Source organism: Nansenia antarctica (assembly GCF_963989245.1).
Source record: "Nansenia antarctica genome assembly, chromosome: 11".
Lineage (NCBI taxonomy): Eukaryota > Metazoa > Chordata > Actinopteri > Argentiniformes > Microstomatidae > Nansenia > Nansenia antarctica.
Genome location: NC_137681.1, coordinates 25,038,651 through 25,058,650, shown reverse-complemented (window position 1 = coordinate 25,058,650; position 20,000 = coordinate 25,038,651). Strand labels below are relative to the sequence as shown.

The 20,000-nt window shown below is 52.4% G+C and overlaps 2 protein-coding genes across 2 annotated transcripts in view; one reads left to right on the top strand and one right to left on the bottom strand.

The window, feature by feature from the left end:
• The window catches only part of LOC308167246 (PDZ domain-containing protein 7-like), a gene marked incomplete at both ends in the record, with an annotated part of 16,026 nt that extends 7,454 nt beyond the window's left edge, over nucleotides 1–8,572 (top strand). The window contains 8 exons of the mRNA XM_080541632.1: nucleotides 161–331; nucleotides 1,547–1,674; nucleotides 4,561–4,652; nucleotides 4,947–5,038; nucleotides 5,576–5,647; nucleotides 5,878–6,561; nucleotides 8,118–8,218; nucleotides 8,429–8,572. Of these exons, the coding sequence (XP_080397758.1) occupies nucleotides 161–331; nucleotides 1,547–1,674; nucleotides 4,561–4,652; nucleotides 4,947–5,038; nucleotides 5,576–5,647; nucleotides 5,878–6,561; nucleotides 8,118–8,218; nucleotides 8,429–8,572 (1,484 nt within the window). The remainder of the gene's footprint in view (nucleotides 1–160; nucleotides 332–1,546; nucleotides 1,675–4,560; nucleotides 4,653–4,946; nucleotides 5,039–5,575; nucleotides 5,648–5,877; nucleotides 6,562–8,117; nucleotides 8,219–8,428) is intronic.
• Nucleotides 8,573–11,471: 2,899 nt separating this feature from the next.
• Nucleotides 11,472–18,187, bottom strand: LOC308168035 (leucine zipper putative tumor suppressor 2 homolog; the record flags this gene model as incomplete). Its single annotated transcript, XM_080542512.1, has 4 exons — nucleotides 11,472–12,532; nucleotides 14,394–14,663; nucleotides 16,623–17,384; nucleotides 17,615–18,187. 4 exons carry the CDS (start codon nucleotides 18,185–18,187, stop codon nucleotides 11,678–11,680), a joined length of 2,460 nt encoding a protein of 819 aa, XP_080398638.1. The 3' UTR covers nucleotides 11,472–11,677.
• Between the last annotated feature and the right edge of the window lie 1,813 nt (nucleotides 18,188–20,000).

The following is a 20,000-nucleotide window of genomic DNA, read 5'->3' as shown; positions in this document are numbered from 1 at the left end:
AAAGTTGGATCGTTGGATACAAGATACACCTCAGAGGTCTCTCTCTCTTGAGCCTTAGAGCCTTACCTCACCACTGTTGGCTGACAGAGTCACGTCTCCCCCCCCCACGTCTCCCCCCCCCCCACGTCTCCCCCCCCCCCACGTCTCCCCCCCCCACCAGAGGTGAAGCAGAAGAAGCAGCAGAAGCAGCAGAAGGCGGGGGGGAAGGAGCCGGAGCAGAAGAGCAGCGCCCTGCAGCGCTCCAAGACCCTGGTCAACCTGCTGTTCAGGAGGAGAGACACCTCCAGGGGGCGCTCCAAGTCCCCCTCCTCCAGATCCGAGGCGGGCAGAGGTACTGGAGGTCTTCTTCTCTTCTTCTGTGGCTCATCGGGAGGTAGAGCCGGCGTCTAATGAATGCAGCAGCTCGGCAGTTCGAACCCCGGCTAGCCACGTGTTGAGGTGTCCTTGAGCAAGGCACTGAACTCCCAATTGCTCCAGGGTCGCCGTCTATGGCTGACCCATTGCTTAGAGCGAAAAATACCGAATACCAACAATTGACTGACAAGTTGCTTACATGGCAATAATAACAATTATAATAATAATAAAAATAATTCTTTACAATGGCTTGATGTTTATGGTCCATTGTGTGATAATTTGCTTCGTCTCTGGGGCAGTGAACTGGAAAATGAATATGTGTGTTTACTGTGTTTTAAAGAATAGATATTTTAAAAGCCTTCTCTGCATGATCTGTTGTCTTGGTCAGGACAGGACAGGAGTGTAGTACACTCGTAGTCTCCAGTTGTATTGGATAGAGATCGTGTGGAGAAAGACAGATAGGGAAGGAGAAGAGGGCCTGTCAGCAGGCCGTGGGTGGGAGTCACCTCTGTGTCACCTCTGTGTCACCTCTGTGTCACCTCTGTTCCGACACTGGCTCCCCACTGGTGGAATGAGCTTCCCACGGCTGTCAGAACTGCAGAGTCACTACCCATCTTCCGTCGTAGACTGAAGACGCATCTCTTCGGGTTACACCTTAACTGCTCCTCCTGAGACATCTACTGCCCCTCAGCACTGCGTCTCCTGGAGACACCCGCTTTTCCCCTCTACTGTGTCCCTAAACGAGGGATGTGTGTGTGTCCCCCAGACCAGGAGTCACCTCTGTGTGTGTCCCCCAGACCAGGAGTCACCTCTGTGTGTGTCCCCCAGACCAGAAGTCACCTCTGTGTGTGTGTCCCCCAGACCAGGAGTCACCTCTGTGTGTGTGTCCCCCAGACCAGGAGTCACCTCTGTGTGTGTGTCCCCCAGACCAGGAGTCACCTCTGTGTGTGTGTGTCCCCAGACCAGGAGTCACCTCTGTGTGTGTGTCCCCCAGACCAGGAGTCACCTCTGTGTGTGTGTCCCCCAGACCAGGAGTCACCTCTGTGTGTGTGTCCCCCAGACCAGGAGTCACCTCTGTGTGTGTGTCCCCCAGACCAGGAGTCACCTCTGTGTGTGTGTCCCCCAGACCAGGAGTCACCTCTGTGTGTGTGTCCCCCAGACCAGGAGTCACCTCTGTGTGTGTGTCCCCCAGACCAGGAGCGCGGGCGCGGCCGGCCCACCGGGAGGCCCAACCCAGAGATGCTGGGCGTGGTGGAGGACATGGCCTGCCGCCTGATGGCCGAGGACGAGGTGGCGGTCGTCATGAAGGCCTGCAGGAGGGTGAGTCTGGAGGACGGACGCCACGACACAGACACACAGACAGACAGACAGACAGACAACAGGACACAGACAGACAGACACCAGGACACAGACAGACAGACAGACAGACACCAGGACACACACAGACAGACAGACAGACAGACAACAGGACACAGACAGACAGACACCAGGACACAGACAGACAGACAGACACCAGGACACAGACAGACAGACACCAGGACACACACAGACAGACAGACAGACAGACACCAGGACACACACAGCCAGACAGACAGACACCAGGGCACACACAGATAGACAGACAGACACCAGGACACACACAGACAGACAGACAGACAGACAGACACCAGGACACACACACACAGACAGACAGACACCAGGACACTCACATAGATAGACAGACAGACACCAGGACACACACCGACAGGCAGACAGACAGACACCAGGACACACACACAGACAGACAGACAGACAGACACCAGGACACACACACACACACAGACAGACAGACAGACACCAGGACACACAGACAGACAGACAGACACCAGGACAGACAGTGTGTGTGTGTGTGTGTATATGTGTATGTGTATGTGTATGTGTATGTGTATGTGTGTGTGTGTGTGTGTGTCCTATGTGCGTATGTGTAGATGTGCTACAGTTATAATTGATTTACATTATGATGATATATTCATCATGTCTCACAATCATATTGTATCTTATCTTACTTACCATCGTATCTTATCTTATCTTAGTACTACCTCTACTATACTACTTTTTCAAAATATATCAATAATAATTCAACACATGAGTTCAGTCCATTCAAAGTGGAGGAGGGGTCAAGCTGTCAATCAGAGGGTGAGGGACCCAAGTCTCAGACACAGGAAGTCCATCTCCTCAGCCAAATCTGGAACCCCGGAAATGACTTCCTGTTTCTGCCTTTTCCTTGGAGGCTCCACCTCCACCTCCTCCTCCTCTTCCTCCTCCATAAGTCTGGCCTTCCTCTTCTTCAGCAATGCTACTGAACGAAAGCCTCTCTATCTCTCTGGTGGTCACTCAAAGCCCTGGACATCAGTCCCTTGTAGATGTGGACCAGACGACCCTTCTCCTGCTCAGACAGGTTGTGGTCGTGCATGGTCTGGTAGCAGTGGTGCTGGAGCACGGTCATGTTGTGTCTGAACCGCTGCTCCCAGTTCAGCCAGGTGTCCCAGGGTGGGAGACCAGGGGCGGCTGCCTGCACAGGTGTGTGAGGCTGAGGAGAGGGAGGCTGTCGAAGAAGTCATGATACATTTCGGAATAATTCTTGTTACAATGTAATTAACTTGTTGAATATGGACGCTCATTTTTGAAAAATGTGGAATTTTAGCTTGTAGAAATAAGTCACAGGTCTAGTCTTGGGGTTGTAGCCACCAAAACTGAATTCCATTCAACATTGCTGCCTATCAACCAAACATTCTAATCTCAAACATTCTGCTGAAGTTGCTAGGATTGATTGTGACATCAACATATTCAAAAGTAATTGCATCTTTATAATTCTTAGTTTCTATGGCAATGAGTCAAATGTGTATATTTTCAAATCATATTTTGCACTCAGCAACCAAACATTCTAAATTCAGAGATTCTAAATGATTGTGATGGCATCAAATCTACAGTGTGTATGTGTGTATGTGTATGTGTGTATGTCAGGGTATCCGCGGTGTCTTGAAAAGTATTAAAAGTTGATCAATACATTTTGGGAAAATTAAGACCCAACTCTTTGACTGCCAGCCATGTTCAGAGCGGAGAGCTCCACACTGCCAGACTTTTGGGGCATTTTCGCTGAACTTTGAAGACCCACCAAATATTGACTTTTCGGACTACATAAACATTGAACATATCTACCAAAACTTTAGACTCTCTTCTTTCATCAGAAAAAGAAAGTTTGTTTCTAGCCTCTTTGAGTGTTTAGAAATCGGCTGTAGAACATAGGGTGGTTTCAGCAAAAACACCTGATTTTGACCAATAAACAGAGAAAACGAGCTTTTTCTGCAGAACTTTTTTTCAAAAAAAAAACTGTTTTTTTTTTTCTGCACTTTTTCTGTATCGTCCGACTCTGAACTGTTTGAAGAGTCGCACGATGTATTAAAAAGTCTTATCACGATTTTATGAGGTCTTGAATTTTGTTGGTATTTTTCTGAATTAGACTCTGTCCAAAGAGTTTGAGTCTTAAAAACTTTTAGTAAAAGTTTGTGAATTTATTAGTTTTATTAAAAAACAAAGATGAACCGGAAATTCTGTTGTATGATAGTGGTCTAGTCTATTGCAAACTAATACTGTTAAGTTAAAGATGTCACTGATGTAAACGGTTACAACTTGAAGTGGCGGTGAGGTCTGGAAAAATATTGACAATTGAAAAAGTCTTAGAAAGGTATTGAAATTAAACTCAAGATTCCTGTATATACCCTGTAACTTTTAATCAGAAAAGGGATATGTTTAACTGTCTAGGATATGTTTGACTGAATACAGCATCTGTCTGATAATGATGGCTTGATACCCTTGACATTAGACCATTAGATCTGTGTATGTTTGTCTGTCTGTCTGTCTGTCTGTCTGTGAGTCTGTCTCTTTCTTTCACTCTCTCTCCTTCTCTCCCACTCTCTCTCTCTCTCTCTCTCTCTCTCTCTCTCTCTCTCTCTCTCTCGCGCACTCTCTCGCTCTCTCTCCCTCTCCCACTCTCTCTCTCTCTCTCTCTCTCGCTCTCTCTCTCTCTCGCTCTCTCTCCCTCTCTCCCTTTGTCCCCCCCCCTCTCTCTCTCCCCCTCTTTTATCTCTACCTATCTTTGAGTGTGGGTTGTAGAAGCGTGTTGTGTGCTAATCTCATTGAGGTAATGTCTGTCCTCCTCTCCTCCAGTACATCACAGAGAGCTCAGTGGATCAGCTGGTCCACCAGCTGCTGTCTGTCCTGGACAGGCCTGAGAAGCTGCTTCTGCTCAGGGAGATCAGGTAGGTGGAGTCTAGTCTAGTCCTAGTCTAGACCAATCCTAGTCTAGTCTAATCTCAGTCTAGACCAATCCCAGTCTAGACCAATCCCAGTCTAGACCAATCCCAGTCTAGACCAATCCCAGTCTAGACCAATCCCAGTCTAGACCAATCCCAGTCTAGACCAATCTCAGTCTAGACTAATCCTAGTCTAGACCAATCCTAGTCTAGTCTAATCTCCGTCTGGTCACCACTTTGTGAGGGGGACCAATAACAGGCTAATAAAAGCGTCTGGTTTGCGACGGTCTTTTACCTCAGAATGCTGGTCCCTCCAGCGGACCTCGGGGCTTTCAACAACATGGTGGCCGCCTTCGAGGGGGAGGCCTACGACATCCTCAAATACCGTTCTGGTGAGCAAAAAACATCAATTAAATTCTTTTAAAAAACCTTTCTTCTCCTAGCATGACGACTGCCAATGGTCCGCTGGCCTGAGCTAGATTACTCTTCCCTGCTACGACTGGTGAATTTATGATCCACTTTCTCAGTCAAATGTATCGATTGTGAGTCGCTTTGGAATAAGGCGTCTGGCTAAATGCCCAAAATGTAAAATGTAAATGTAATCAATTGTGGTTTTTAAAATCATGGTTTTTTAAGATTCACTGGGTTAAAATGTTGACTTGGGATGTATACTTGGGATGAATACAAATGAGCTTCGAACATTTCTTGTCTGTATCTCTGTCTGTCTTTCTGTCTGTCTGTCTCTCTTTCTCCCTCTATCTCTCTCTCTCTCCCCCGCGACGCCCTGCACCTGAACTCAGTGTTGTGTGGACGGAGTTGCGCTGTCTGTCTGTCTGTCTCAAGACAATGGCAGTACTGTTCATTCAACACATTTGAATTTAATGTTTTTTTTTCTCCTCATCTGGGTGTTCTCCTGTCTGTCTCTGCAGTCAGATCCCCCCCCCTTCGCTCCCCCCGCTCTGGACGCGCCCCCCGGAGACACCTCATCACCCCCATCCCTGGTCTGTACCATTGATTATCTATAGGGGGTGTGTGTACCATTGATTATCTATAGGGGGGGTCTGTCATACTGTCTGTCAAATACTTGTGAAATACGAGTGTGCACTTTTGGCACTGACCCATTGGTTTTATTGCACCACGCAAACTACAACTAAGTCATGTGTGCGGAATCATCAAATGTTTTGAAAGTTAAGTTTCACATGACCCCTCGGTACTGACCTCTGACCTCCAGACTTCCAGGGGGGCTTCGAGCTCCACAGCTCCCAGGAGGTGGAGAGGGAGACCCAGCTTCTGGAGGAGCTGGAGAGGCTGCGTCTGTCCGGGCCAGGGCACGGCAGCACCAGGGAGCCCCACCACCACCACCACCACCACACCCACACCTCCAGAGCCTTCACGCCCCTGCTGGACGTCCCCGTGGACGGCTACCACCCCGACTCCCTCAGGCCGGCCCCCGCCGCCCCCCTGTCCCCCAACTGGCTCCTGGCCCACGGCTCCGGCTCCTCCTCCGACACGCCGACACGCCCGTCCCCTCTGAGAGGAGACAGTGGTACGGTCCGCTCGGTTCACTTCGACGAGACGTCGATGCCGGAGAGGGGAGATAGCAGCTCGGAAAGGGGGAGGTCTCCGTTCCGAAACGGGCACTCGAAGAGTAAAAAGGACAAAGGCGAGCGGAGCGGTAAGGACAGCTCTGTGTTCACGCTGGGGGGCGGGGCTCCTCCCCGACGGACCCGGGCGCCGCTGTCCCAGTTGTTTGGCTCCGGCCTGGACTCTGACTTCACAGCTCCCCCGGTGGTGGGAGTGGGGAGGGCGCAGGTGAACGGTCACCCCGAGAACGGACTCAACGGCAGCGGCCCCCCCGTCTACCAGGAGTACGAGCTCAAAACAGTCAGCATCTCCAAGACCAAGCAGTCTCTGGGTGAGTCTTTACCAGGGGGCAGCTGTGGCGCAGGAGGTAGAGGCTGTGGCGCAGGAGGTAGAGGCTGTGGTGCAGGAGGTAGAGCCGCCGTCTAATGATCGCAAGGTCGGCAGATCGGCGGTTCAAGCCCCGGCTTGCCACATGTCGAAGTGTCCTTGGGCAAGACACGGAACCCCCAAATTGTTCCCACTGAGTGGGCTGGCGCCTTGCATGGTAGCTTGGCCGCCATTGGTGTGTGAATGTGTGTGAATACGTGAATGAGAGGCCGTTGTAAAGCGCTTTGGATAAAGGCGCTATATAAGTGCAGTCCATTTACCATTTACCAGGTTGCGTCCGTAAAAATTCGCTCTGGAAATCTGATCAGCACTCATGGAAATCTTCCTCTTGTCGAATCAAATGACTTGGTCCCTTTATGACGTTGAACGCAGTGTGTGCTCCGGCGCTCTCAGAGTGAATTTACGACCGCACCCTTAGTCGACACGGTTATGAAACTTACTGTGTGTGTGTGTGTGGTCCTGTTCCTAGAGAACTAACAGAATCAGAGTAGTGAAGGTTCAAGGTGAGCAACAAAACCTAATTTCAAAACTAGGTTAACCGTTTTAAAAACTCTTTACTCCACTACAATATGTGACACGTTCTAATGCTTTGGTCCTCATGTTGGGATCTGATGTAATGATCAGACTTTTCTTCAGAAAATGTGAATACATTTCCGCGTTGTTGAAAATCAATGACAACCTCTCTAGTCAACTAACACAGCTTGTTCTGTGAGCCTGCTAACAATTTAAAGTAGTATTATTGTTAACTAGGCAGCAGTGGGGATTACTCACCCAATCCATTTCGTTGCAGCATTTTGGCTTGACTAGCGAGTTTGTGTTGTGATTCTCAACAACGTTGAAACGTAGTTCTGTGTTCCAAAAGAAAAGTCAGAACATTTTGATTGCCGACATTGGTTCACATATGTACAAACCATCTGACCAACAGGCGTCATCCAAGTGTCTGTAGTATCTCAGATGGAAGTGGCCTTTTACAGTTGAATACAATTTTCTCTTTCTAAAACCCTTTCCAACGTCCCGGTGGTTCTGTAACCTCTCCTCTTCTGTCTGCTTCCTGTCTGCTTCCTGTCTCCCTCCTGTCTGCTTCCTGTCTCCCTCCTGTCTGCTTTCTGTCTCCCTCCTGTCTGCTTCCTGTCTGCTTCCTGTCTCCCTCCTGTCTGCTTCCTGTCTGCTTCCTGTCTCCCTCCTGTCTGCTTCCTGTCTCCCTCCTGTCTGCTTCCTGTCTGCTTCCTGTCTCCCTCCTGTCTGCTTCCTGTCTCCCTCCTGTCTGCTTCCTGTCTCCCTCCTGTCTGCTTCCTGTCGCCCTCCTGTCTGCTTCCTGTCTCCCTCCTGTCTGCTTCCTGTCTCCCTCCTGTCTGCTTCCTGTCGCCCTCCTGTCTGCTTCCTGTCTCCCTCCTGTCTGCTTCCTGTCTGCTTCCTGTCGCCCTCCTGTCTGCTTCCTGTCTCCCTCCTGTCTGCTTCCTGTCTCCCTCCTGTCTGCTTCCTGTCTGCTTCCTGCTCCAGGGATCAGCATCTCAGGTGGGATGGAGTCCAAGGTTCAGCCCGTGGTGAAGATAGAGAAGATCTTCCCTGGAGGAGCCGCCTCCACATGTGAAGTCCTAAAGGTAAGGCTGTGTGTGTGTGTCTGTGTGTGCGTGTTCATGTATGTATGTAAGTGCGTGTGTGTGTTTGTGTGTGTTCATGTGTGTGTCTGTGTACTCATGTGTGCGTGTGTGTCTGCATGTTGCACCTCTAATCCCTCCCTTCTCCCCTCCCCTTCCCTCCTCCCCTTTCCTCTCCCCTCCTTCCCTCCTCCCCTCTCCCCTCCCCTCCAGGCTGGGTTTGAGCTGGTGTCAGTAGACGGGGCGTCCCTGCAGGGCGTGACTCACCAGCACGCGGTGGACATCATCCGCAGGGCCTTCAGCAACAAGGCCAAAGACCCCATGGTGTTCATGGTCAAAGTCCCCAAGGCGCCCTGAGGAGACACACACTGGGTGACAACACACAACTACGGGGCGTCGGCAGAGAGGCCTCCGAGGCCTTAGGGGGCAGCACTCACACAAATGGAAACGGCAACAGGAACCTGACTATGATGGGCTGCACCGCTACGTCATGTTGGACGAATGGAGAGAAAGATGGAGAGAGGGAGATGAAGAGAGAGAGAGATAAAGAGGAAGATGAAGAGAGAGAGAGATAAAGAGGAAGATGAAGAGAGAGAGAGAGAGATGAAGAGAGAGAGAGGAAGAGAAATATGTTCTGGGACTACATATGGAGTGGTATATACAGCAATGTTGTGTCCGAGGAGGATCTGAGCCAATGAGGATAGGCGATGTAAGAGTTGCTAGTACTGGGAACAACCAATCAGTGATGTGTTTGCTGTCTACAAGCATCACCACTCCAGAGCCAATACATTTAATCAAAAACCTTCCTTTTCCATTACGGTTACAGTGTACGAATTATCATGTGAGACACTTGATTTACGACCACCTAAAAAATTCGACCAATTAAAAAAATAGACATTTTGTAGATCAGTATTGAATTTTGTACTGCGTTTGAATTATTGAACAGACAGGCTAACTAATGCAAACTGTAATCTGAGTGCCTTCCAAGGACCCCTTATGTTCTGAACTAATTATACAGTCTGATGCTGTTTGGAGAATTGGCTCAGGACAGGGAACAGCGCATGCGGCTTGTGTCCAGCAGAGGGAGGGCAAGCTTGAGTCCCTGATGTGACGCACTGGTCTGCTTTCATACCACTGATGGAGTGTGGTCCTTATGGGCTACTGTAGATGGACGTGTCTAGATAAGCGTCTATATGGTGTTCATTCAGCTGATGATGGAATACCATAAACACAACTAGACTTGTCTACAAATGAATACGTTTATGTCCTCTTTCCATCTTTATTTAACGTTTTTGTTTTATCATCTGTATAATTTCCTCTGGAAACAAGTGCACTTGTTCGGCTTGGTAACCCTGCTCTGTGAGAGGGACTGTACTGTATAAACTATGCATGTTGCCATGGTAAAGTGTGATCAGACAGAGGACAGCTAAGTTTAACCGTGCTATGCTGTAGGGGTCCTGTATGTAACATAGTGAAATAAAAAGCAACTGATTCTTTTTATTGATAATGGCTTAATCTTCCTTGACTGATAACAGTTTTTTTGTGGATGTGTGCTCAAGAAAAAAGTCAGAGATGTCGGGCTGAGTGAAGCCTACGGTCTATGTAAGGTTACCCATGAAAAAAAGAAAGAAAGAAATTAGACTCACAAAAAGCGACAACTCATTTTATTGTTCGTTTTATTAAAAACATAGTCAGTTGGTACAAGAAATTTACAGCATGAAAATATACATTTAACGTCTTCATACAAATACTGTGGATTAAAAAATTATAATATACTGTCGAACCATGAATAGCATTCACACATACACACATTAATACGTAGACATTGAAACTGTAGGGGGCAACCAACCAGATATGAGACATTGCTTTGGTCTATTCACAGTGCCTATGCTTTGTTTTTGAAATAGATAATAATACCTCTGTAAGAAATCTATTCTATTCCACGGTCACCATATATGATTTTTCCACTATCGGGGGATATCTACAATGAAGGATTAAGGGATTACGTAACCAACAGAAAAATTAGGGAACATAGTGTGTCGTCTGCCCCTGTCCAGAAATGACTCCTAACTCCCTCGACGCCTGTAGATCTGAGAGGGCAGGGTGGGAGTAAGCAACATGGTGGAGAATTCTACCTAGCCTATCACAGGGCACGGTGGAGCTTCCACCATCTTGCTTCCACCTATCCAATCCTCTCAGATCTCCACGTGCGTCTGTGGTGAAGGGGTTAGAGGTCGGTTATTTCCGGACAGAGCAGACCTCTTACGAATGAGTGATGATGAGTGTGTATTTCTACAGAAGTATTGTGTGAAAAGAAACACCTGCGTCTAATGTTTGCCATAAGAGGGAAGAGATGGGAGAGGTAACAGTCATGTCATGGCCGCCGGTCTAACTAACGTTATAAAAGACTACAACATCATCATCATCCTCCTCTCACTCACTCAGTGCATGTTTTCTCCACCATTTTGTTTTGACAAAATAAGCACTTTCACAAATGGCATAGTGCAGAACGGCGTACGAACGTCTGACAGAGAAAACACAACGACCCATTGCGAGAGGTCCATGCTATTGGTGCTGCGCTTGGTACTTCTCTGTAGGAGAGATTAACGAAAAAGAAAACGGTAGATTTCTCTTTAGAACAATCCGAAACAGAAAGCGTTGACATTTCTGTGAATGGTGTGCTTTTTTCCTCGCCATTCCTTGAATTTACACTTTGTGAAGTTTGAGATAACCTGTCACGGGATATGTGAGGAGAGGTTTTGGTTAGCATGAAAGCATTTCCCTTCTTTGCCAATGAAGCTGTATATTTGAGTATGAAAACATGCCAAAAACCCTCTCTTAAGAATGATCAGGCTGTGCCTCCCGTGAATAGAAGACCACCCACAGTTAAGATGGAAAATACACATTCCTTAGGAATAGGAGAGCCTCTGCCTGTGTTTACATCACGGTCGACAAGTCATTCTAAAAATAGCTCTTTCTGACAGAATGCTGCATATTTCCTCCTCCTCATCATCCTCCTCCTCCTCCTCCTCCTCCTCCTCCTCCTCCTCCTCCTCCTCAGCCTCTACAACCATATGTCTCCCTGTCACTGCAGGCTCACTCCATCAGATCATATCATATGTCTGAGAGCGATACAGGCCAGTGGGAGTCAAACCATACGGATGAGATCTGATCAGTGAGACAGAGAGGCTCAGGAACCAAAGCAGAGGAACTTTACTACAGGGCTCACTAGACAGACTAGAGGAAGACCCTGAAGGAGAGAAACCATAGTTTAGTAGTGACCTACTAACTACTTATAACGCGGATAACGCAGCTGTCTTCCTATAGGCTCTCCTAAGGGGGGGGGGACAGACCTACACTTGTACTGTGTGTGGCAGAGAAACAACAGAAGCGAGGGTATGAGAGAGAGAGAGAGAGAGAGAGAGAGAGAGAGAGAGAGAGAGATAGCTCGCGGGGGGTCAGTCATATCTCCGTGGCGGTGATCTCGTCGAAGTTGATCTCGTTCCCGCTGCCCTCGTCCTGCTCCTCCATCTCCTCGCGGTTCTCCAGTTCCAGACTCAGCTCTCGGAGAACCCTCTCCAGCTCGCGGTTCCGGCGGTACATCTGCACGTAGTTCTGCTGCAGCTGCTTCTGGTAGTGGATCACCTTCTCCTTCTCCTCCTGCCACACCCGGCGCTCCTCCTCGAAGCCGCCCGCCTGCTCCTCGCCCCGCTGCCTCTCGAAGGCGCACTCCGCCCGCATCCTGTCCAGCTGCGCCCTCAGTCCCTGCAGCGCGTCTGCCTGCGCCGCGTTGACCGCCGCCGTGCTCTCGTCCACGGCGGCGCTCTCGTAGGCCGACTGCTGCTGCTGCTGTTCCTCCTGGAGGAGGAGGACGTCCTGCTGGAACGCCTGGCACTTCCTGTTGTTGTTGCCGCCGCTGCTGCTGTGATGAGCCCCCGTGGCGGTGGTGAGGTGGCCAGGGTGACCCGTGGGGTTCTGGTGGTGGTGGTGGTGGTGGAGGAGGAGGCCGCTCTGACTGGCCAGGGCGTCCCTGAGGCGGGCGCTCTCCTCCTCCAGGCGGCCCATCTTCTCGCGGAGGAGCTCCGCCTCGCTCTTGCGCCGCTGCAGCTCGTTCTCGCAGACCTCCAGCTCCACGGCCCGGGACCGGGCGGCGGAGCAGGCGTCCTGCTGCTGGGCCTGGCTGGCGGTGAGCTCCCCCCGCACCTCCCGCAGCTGGCCCCGCAGGGACACCGTCTCCCCCACCCGTTGGGCCAGCTCCCCCTGCACCTCCTTCAGCTGCTGCTTCAGCAGGGAGATCTCCCCCGACTTCTGACACACCTGGGAGGAGGAGGAGAAAGAGTCCGGGTCAGAACACACACTCACACTCACAGAGACACGTTTGTGACACGTTCTAGTTCTTTTGGTCCCGCATGTCGGCAACCAAATCAAAATGTCCAGACTTTTCTTTTGAAACACGGAACTACGTTTCAACGTCGTTGAGAATCACAACAACACAAACTCGCTAGTCGAGACAAAACGCTGCAACGTAATGGATCAGGTGAGTAATCCCCACTGCTACCTACGGTAGTTAACTATGACACTATTTTACCTTGTTAGCAGGCTCACAAAACAAGCTGTGTTAGCTGACTAGCGATGTGTCGTTGATTTTCAACAACGCTGAAATGTACTCACAGAAAAGTCAGATCATTACGTCAGATCCCGATATGAGGACCAAAGCATTTTTTATCTTTGATCGTTAACCGTAACCCTAAAATCGTATATAACATACGAACATACGAATAGCAGCAGCAGCACTTTGCGTTTTAGCGCAGGGCTATAAAATCCATACATCCGAATTTGAATTCCACTGAATCATCTGAGATTCAGAGAAGTGTTTATTGCTGTATGTGCGCTGTGTATAGTAGCAACACCTGATCCCACGTCTGGAGTCTCTCTGATTCTCGTTGAGGAAAGTTTCCCCCACGCAGAGAACAAAGCCGAGCCGGGAGAGTTACATTTCTTATTGATTACTGTCGGCCATCAGAGAGACAGCCGGGGCAGACAGCCAGACACGCTCATTGTTCTGTGTGATTGATGGGGGCGGTCTCGCTGCCAGACTCTTGCCACAGAAAGGGGCAGCATCTCACAGACAAACCGTCTGTGTGTGTGTGTGTGTTTGTGTGTATATGCGGGTGCGTGTGTGCGCGTGCGTGTGCATATGTGTGTGTGTGTGTGTGTGCATGTGCATGTGTGTGTATGTGTGTGTGTGTGCGTAAATGCGGGTGCGTGTGTGCATGTGCATGTGAGTGTGAGTGTCCTGTCATCATACTAACTCCTGTCTGTCTGTCTGTCATCATACTAACTCCTGTCTGTCTGTCTGTCATCATACTAACTCCTGTCTGTCTGTCTGTCATCATACTAACTCCTGTCTGTCTGTCTGTCATCATACTAACTCCTGTCTGTCTGTCTGTCTGTCATCATACTAACTCCTGTCTGTCTGTCTGTCATCATACTAACTCCTGTCTGTCTGTCATCATACTAACTCCTGTCTGTCTGTCTGTCTGTCATCATACTAACTCCTGTCTGTCTGTCATCATACTAACTCCTGTCTGTCTGTCTGTCATCATACTAACTCCTGTCTGTCTGTCTGTCATCATACTAACTCCTGTCTGTCTGTCTGTCTGTCTGTCTGTCATCATACTAACTCCTGTCTGTCTGTCTGTCTGTCATCATACTAACTCCTGTCTGTCTGTCTGTCATCATACTAACTCCTGTCTGTCTGTCTGTCTGTCATCATACTAACTCCTGTCTGTCTGTCTGTCATCATACTAACTCCTGTCTGTCTGTCTGTCATCATACTAACTCCTGTCTGTCTGTCTGTCTGTCATCATACTAACTCCTGTCTGTCTGTCTGTCATCATACTAACTCCTGTCTGTCTGTCTGTCATCATACTAACTCCTGTCTGTCTGTCTGTCTGTCATCATACTAACTCCTGTCCTGTCATCATACTAACTCCTGTCTGTCTGTCTGTCTGTCATCATACTAACTCCTGTGGAAATGTGTTCACATTTTTCGAGAGAAAAGTCTGATCATTAAATCGGAAACCCGATATGAGGACCAAAGCATTAAAACGTGTTTTAATTTAAATGATTTGTTATAAGTCGATGATTATAAAGCTCCCCCCGCCCCCCCATTCACCTCCCACTTGGTCTCCTCCAGCCGCGGGCCCAGCTGGATCTTCTCGTGTTCGTAGGAGGTGCAGCGCTCCTCCAGCCTCTCTCTCTCGTGCAGCAGCTGAGAGAAGTCCTCCTGCAGCTTCTTCTTCTCTTGCTGCAGCTGGAACACCTGCAGCTGCAGGACCTGCTGCGCCCGCTGGGCCTTCTGGGAGGCCGTCTGCATGCGCGTGGCGCAGCCCTGACGCAGCTCCTCCAGCTCCAGCTCGCAGCGCTTCTGCTTCTCCTCGTACACCTGGAGGGTGGGGCGGGGGGGGAGGACAGGTGAGTGGGACAGGTGGTGGTCCAACCCCGTCCCCTGGTCCCACCCCCCTCCCCTAGCCCCACCCCCTCCTCCTCACCTGACAGATGCCCCACCCCCTCCTCCTCACCTGACAGATGCCCCACCCCCTCCTCCTCACCTGACAGATGCCCCACCCCCTCCTCCTCACCTGACAGATGCCCCACCCCCTCCTCCTCACCTGACAGATGCCCCACCCCCTCCTCCTCACCTGACAGATGCCCCCCCCCCCTCCTCACCTGACAGATGCACCCCCCCCTCCTCACCTGACAGATGCCCCCCCCCCCTCCTCACCTGACAGATGCCCCCCCCCCTCCTCCTCACCTGACAGATGCCCCCCCTCCTCCTCACCTGACAGATGCCCCCCCTCCTCCTCACCTGACAGATGCCCCCCCCCCCTCCTCACCTGACAGATGCCCCCCCTCCTCCTCACCTGACAGATGCCCCCCCCCCTCCTCCTCACCTGACAGATGCCCCACCCCCTCCTCCTCACCTGACAGATGCCCCCCCCCCTCCTCCTCCCCTGACAGATGCCCCCCCCCTCCTCCTCACCTGACAGATGCCCCCCCCCCTCCTCACCTGACAGATGCCCCCCCCCCCTCCTCACCTGACAGATGCCCCCCCCTTCCTCACCTGACAGATGCCCCCCCTCCTCCTCACCTGACAGATGCCCCCCCTCCTCCTCACCTGACAGATGCCCCCCTCCTCCTCACCTGACAGATGCCCCCCCCCCCTCCTCACCTGACAGATGACCCCCCCCCTCCTCACCTGACAGATGCCCCCCCCCTCCTCCTCACCTGACAGATGACCCCCCCCCTCCTCACCTGACAGATGCCCCCCCCCTCCTCCTCACCTGACAGATGCCCCACCCCCTCCTCCCCTGACAGATGCCCCCCTCCTCCTCACCTGACAGATGCCCCCCCCCCTCCCCACCTGACAGATGCCCCCTCCTCCTCCTCCCCTGACAGATGCCCCCCCCTCCTCCTCACCTGACAGATGCCCCCCCCCCCCTCCTCACATGACAGATGCCCCCCCCTCCTCCTCCCCTGACAGATGCCCCCCCCTCCTCCTCCCCTGACAGATGCCCCCTCCTCCTCCTCCCCTGACAGATGCCCCCCCTCCTCCTCACCTGACAGATGCCCCCCCCTCCTCCTCACCTGACAGATGCCCCCCCCTCCTCCTCACCTGACAGATGCCCCCCCCCTCCCCCTCCTCACCTGACAGATGCCCCCCCCCTCCTCCTCACCAGACAGATGCCCCCCCCTCCTCCTCACCAGACAGATGCCCCCCCCCTCCTCCTCACCTGACAGATGCCCCCCCCTCCTCCTCACCTGACAGATGCCCCCCCCTCCTCCTCACCAGACAGATGCCCCCCCCTCCTCCTCCCCTGACAGATGCCCCCTCCTCCTCCTCCCCTGACAGATGCCCCCCCTCCTCCTCACCTGACAGATGCCCCCCCCTCCTCCTCACCTGACAGATGCCCCCCCTCCTCCTCACCTGACAGATGCCCCACCCCTCCTCCTCACCTGACAGATGCCCCCCCCCTCCTCCTCACCTGACAGATGCCCCCCCCCTCCCCCCTCCTCACCTGACAGATGCCCCCCCCCTCCTCCTCCTCACCTGACAGATGCCCCCCCCCTCCTCCTCACCTGACAGATGCCCCACCCCTCCTCCTCACCTGACAGATGCCCCCCCCCCTCCTCCTCACCTGACAGATGCCCCCCCCTCCCCCCTCCTCACCTGACAGATGCCCCCCCCCCCCTCCTCACATGACAGATGCCCCCCCCCTCCTCCTCACCTGACAGATGCCCCCTCTCCTCCTCCTCACCTGACAGATGCCCCCCCCCTCCCCCTCCCCACCTGACAGATGCCCCCCCCCCTCCCCACCTGACAGATGCCCCCCCCCCTCCTCACCTGACAGATGGCGGCCTCGTTCTCATCCAGGTTGTCTCGGAGCTGCTGCAGCTCCTGGTCCCGGTCCTTCAGCTTGTCCTCCAGGTCCCTGACCACGCCCTCGTACCCGTCCACGGGCCCCGGGGAGCGGACGCTCCACCCGCCGTCCGCCAGGGGCTGCTGCCCCCCCCCTGCCCGCCCGCCGCCCGAGCCCGTGCTCTTACTGGAGGACGAGCGGCCGCTGTCCGAGTTGGAGTGTCCGTGCGTGTGTCCGCCCCCCTGCCCCCCGTGTCCGTGCGTCCCCAGGACGTTGTTGTTGTTGTGGACGGCGGCGCCACCGCCCCCCTGTCCCCCTCCTGTCTTCAGCGGCTCGTGGTGCGGCGTGTCCCCCCCTCCTCCCCCCCCCCCGGACGCCAGGCTGTACCCGGCAGTGCCGTAGGGCGGGAGGCTGGACAGGGAGTTCCTCCCGGAGTCGGACATGGAGCAGGACTGGCTGCCTCCGCTGCTGCTGGTGGTGGTCCCGCCCCCCCCTCCGCTGGCCCCGCCTCCGCCCCCGCGTCCACCGGAGTAGGAGTTGCGTTTCTCGGAGCAGGACGAGGGCGAGCCCGGCTCCCTCTGGCCACCGCTGGAGGAGGAGGAGGCGGGGCTTAGCAGGTTCAGGTTGTTCTGGCTGTCTGATAGGCTGGCGGCCGCGTGGCGGGGGGAGAGGTACTGCATGGCGTTGCGGCTCTTTGGGATGACGGGTTTGAAGGCCGTGGGGCGGAGGACCGTCTTCTCCATGTTCTGGAGGACATATTAAAATGGGATAATTAAGGTTTTTTAAATGATTTGATTATCTATTAATTAGTTCGAGGCTGTTAATTAATACGGGGTGTGAGGGAATGAATGTTTGATTAATGGGCTTTCAGAGGTCTTCACACACCTCCCCCCACACACAGACACAGACACAGACACAGACACAGACACAGACACGCACGCAGACTCACCCCCCCCACACACACACACACACTCACCTTCTCCAGTTTCCCCGACACAGGCACCAGTCTGGGAGGGGGTCCCCCTATGTTCCCGTTCAGCCCCCCCCCCTCCTTCCCCTCCTCAGCGTAGCCCCCTGGGCTCCCAGGGGTCACGTGGTTGTCGTTCCAGTCCCCCACCACATAGTCCTCGTTCAGGTAGGCGTAGTTCCCCTTCCCCTGCCCCCCCCCGTCCCTCTCCAGCCCCTTACACCCCCCGGCCGAACCGCCCGTGGAGGGCTGCTGCTGCTGCCTCATGCTGGGCGGGGTGAGGCTCCGGAGCAGGGGGTCCTGGGCCGTGTCCGAGCCCAGACAGGAGGCTCCCGGCGTGGGTCTGCGCAGCCTGGCGCCAGGGTCACCTCCACCACCGCCGCCGGGGCGGCTGCTGTGGCGCTGCTCCGGATAGGAGGAGGGGCCGGGGCCGGGGCGGGCGGCAATGAGGCTGCTGACGGAGCCCATGGCGTCCAGGGAGGAGGAGGAGGACGGGGGGGAGTGGGAGGCGGAGGGGCGTCTGCGGGGGGCTCCGGGGGAGCGGTGCTCACCGGGGATGGGCAGGGCCCGGACCAGGGCCATGGCGGTGGCTGCTCAGGGGGCCCTCGCGCTCTGGAGGGGGGGGGGGGAGAGAGAGAGAGAGAGACAGGAGGACAGTCAATCAATGAGAACACGGTTAACAAATGTGACACAGAACTACGTTTCAACGTTGTTGAGAATCACAACACAAACTCGCTTGTCGAGCCAAAATACTGCAACAACGCAATGGATTGGGTGAGTAATCCCCACTGCTACCTAGTTAACTAGAACACTACTTTACATTGATTCATTGATTTTCAACAACGTGGAAATGTATTCAAATTTTTCGAAATAAAAGTCTGATCGTTACATCCCGATATGAGGACCAAAGCATTAGAACGTGTCACAAATGGAACACAGTTAACAAATGGGTTGCAATGGGAAGATTCAGAGGTCAATAGGTTACTATCAAGGTTTTAAACAGTATCTAGTGTGTCCACTAGAGGGCGCTTCTATGGGACTTGATGAATTTAGAACAGAAAGAAATAAAAACCATTAGAAACCAATAGAAAACAATAGAAGTGAATAGTGGTATGTAAGACATACAGTATGGATACAAACACATAATTCAAAGGACACACAACCCCTATTACGCCATCTACTACCCCCCAGTACTGTGTCTCCTAAGATTTTTACTTCCCCCGTTGTACTGTTTCTCCAGTCTATATAAAACATTTTTTCAATCTATCACGACGACTGCCAATGGACCCTGGCCTAAGCTAGATTATTCTTCCTCCTACGACTGGTGAATTGATGATTCACTTGCTTAGTCAAAGGTATCGATTGTAAGTCTCTTTGGAATAAGGCGTCTGATAAATACCAAGAATGTAAATGTAATATAATGCACGCAATCATCCAGGCAGACGATGTCTCTCTTCATCTGAGGATTGTAAACATGGCACCTGACATGATGGACATGACAGAGAGGAAGGACTCCATCTCCCTACATCGCTAACCCAACCTGGGCTCATACAGACAGCAGGCCTCAGCCAGGACTCACACATCACTCAGCTGGGAGTTAGAGACATCTCTCCCTCATGTAACAGGAACGCAGTGCTTGTTAGGGAACACAACCACAAACAAATAATAAAATGATAATTTTGCCATTTAGCAGACGCTTTTAATCCAAAGCGACTTACAATTACGAATTACAGGGACATTCCCCCTGGAGTAACTGAGGGCTAAGTGCCTTACTCAAGGGCACACTAGTAGTGGTGAGGTTTCAGGCGGGATTTGAACTCACAACCTTCCGATCACAAGTCCATCTCACTATCCACTAGACCACCACTACCACCACAAACCACCACAAACCACCATCACAAACACACACACACACACGTACACACATACACGCGCATGCACACACACACACAAGCACACACACACACACACACACACGCACGCACACACACACACACACACACACACACACACACACACACACACACACACACACACACACACACACACACACCATGGCAACAAACTCCCCAGAGATCTCATCCACCTGAGCACCACAGACAGCCTGTGACATCACCGCGTGGCGACACACTGATGACTGGAGAACAATGGCCGACAGACGGCCGGACGCACGGTGATGAGGTCACACACACACTGTTGTTGTTGCTGGCAGGAGATGAAACTGGTGCCCAGCTGTGTCTGTGTGTGTGTGTGTGTGTGTGTGTGTGTGTGTGTGTGTGTGTGTGTGTGTGTGTGTGCTAAATACATCATCATCATTCATGAGTCATGAAGACAGAGAGAGAGAGAGAGAAAGAGAGAGAGACAGAGAGAGAGAGAGATACAGGGAGAGAGAGAT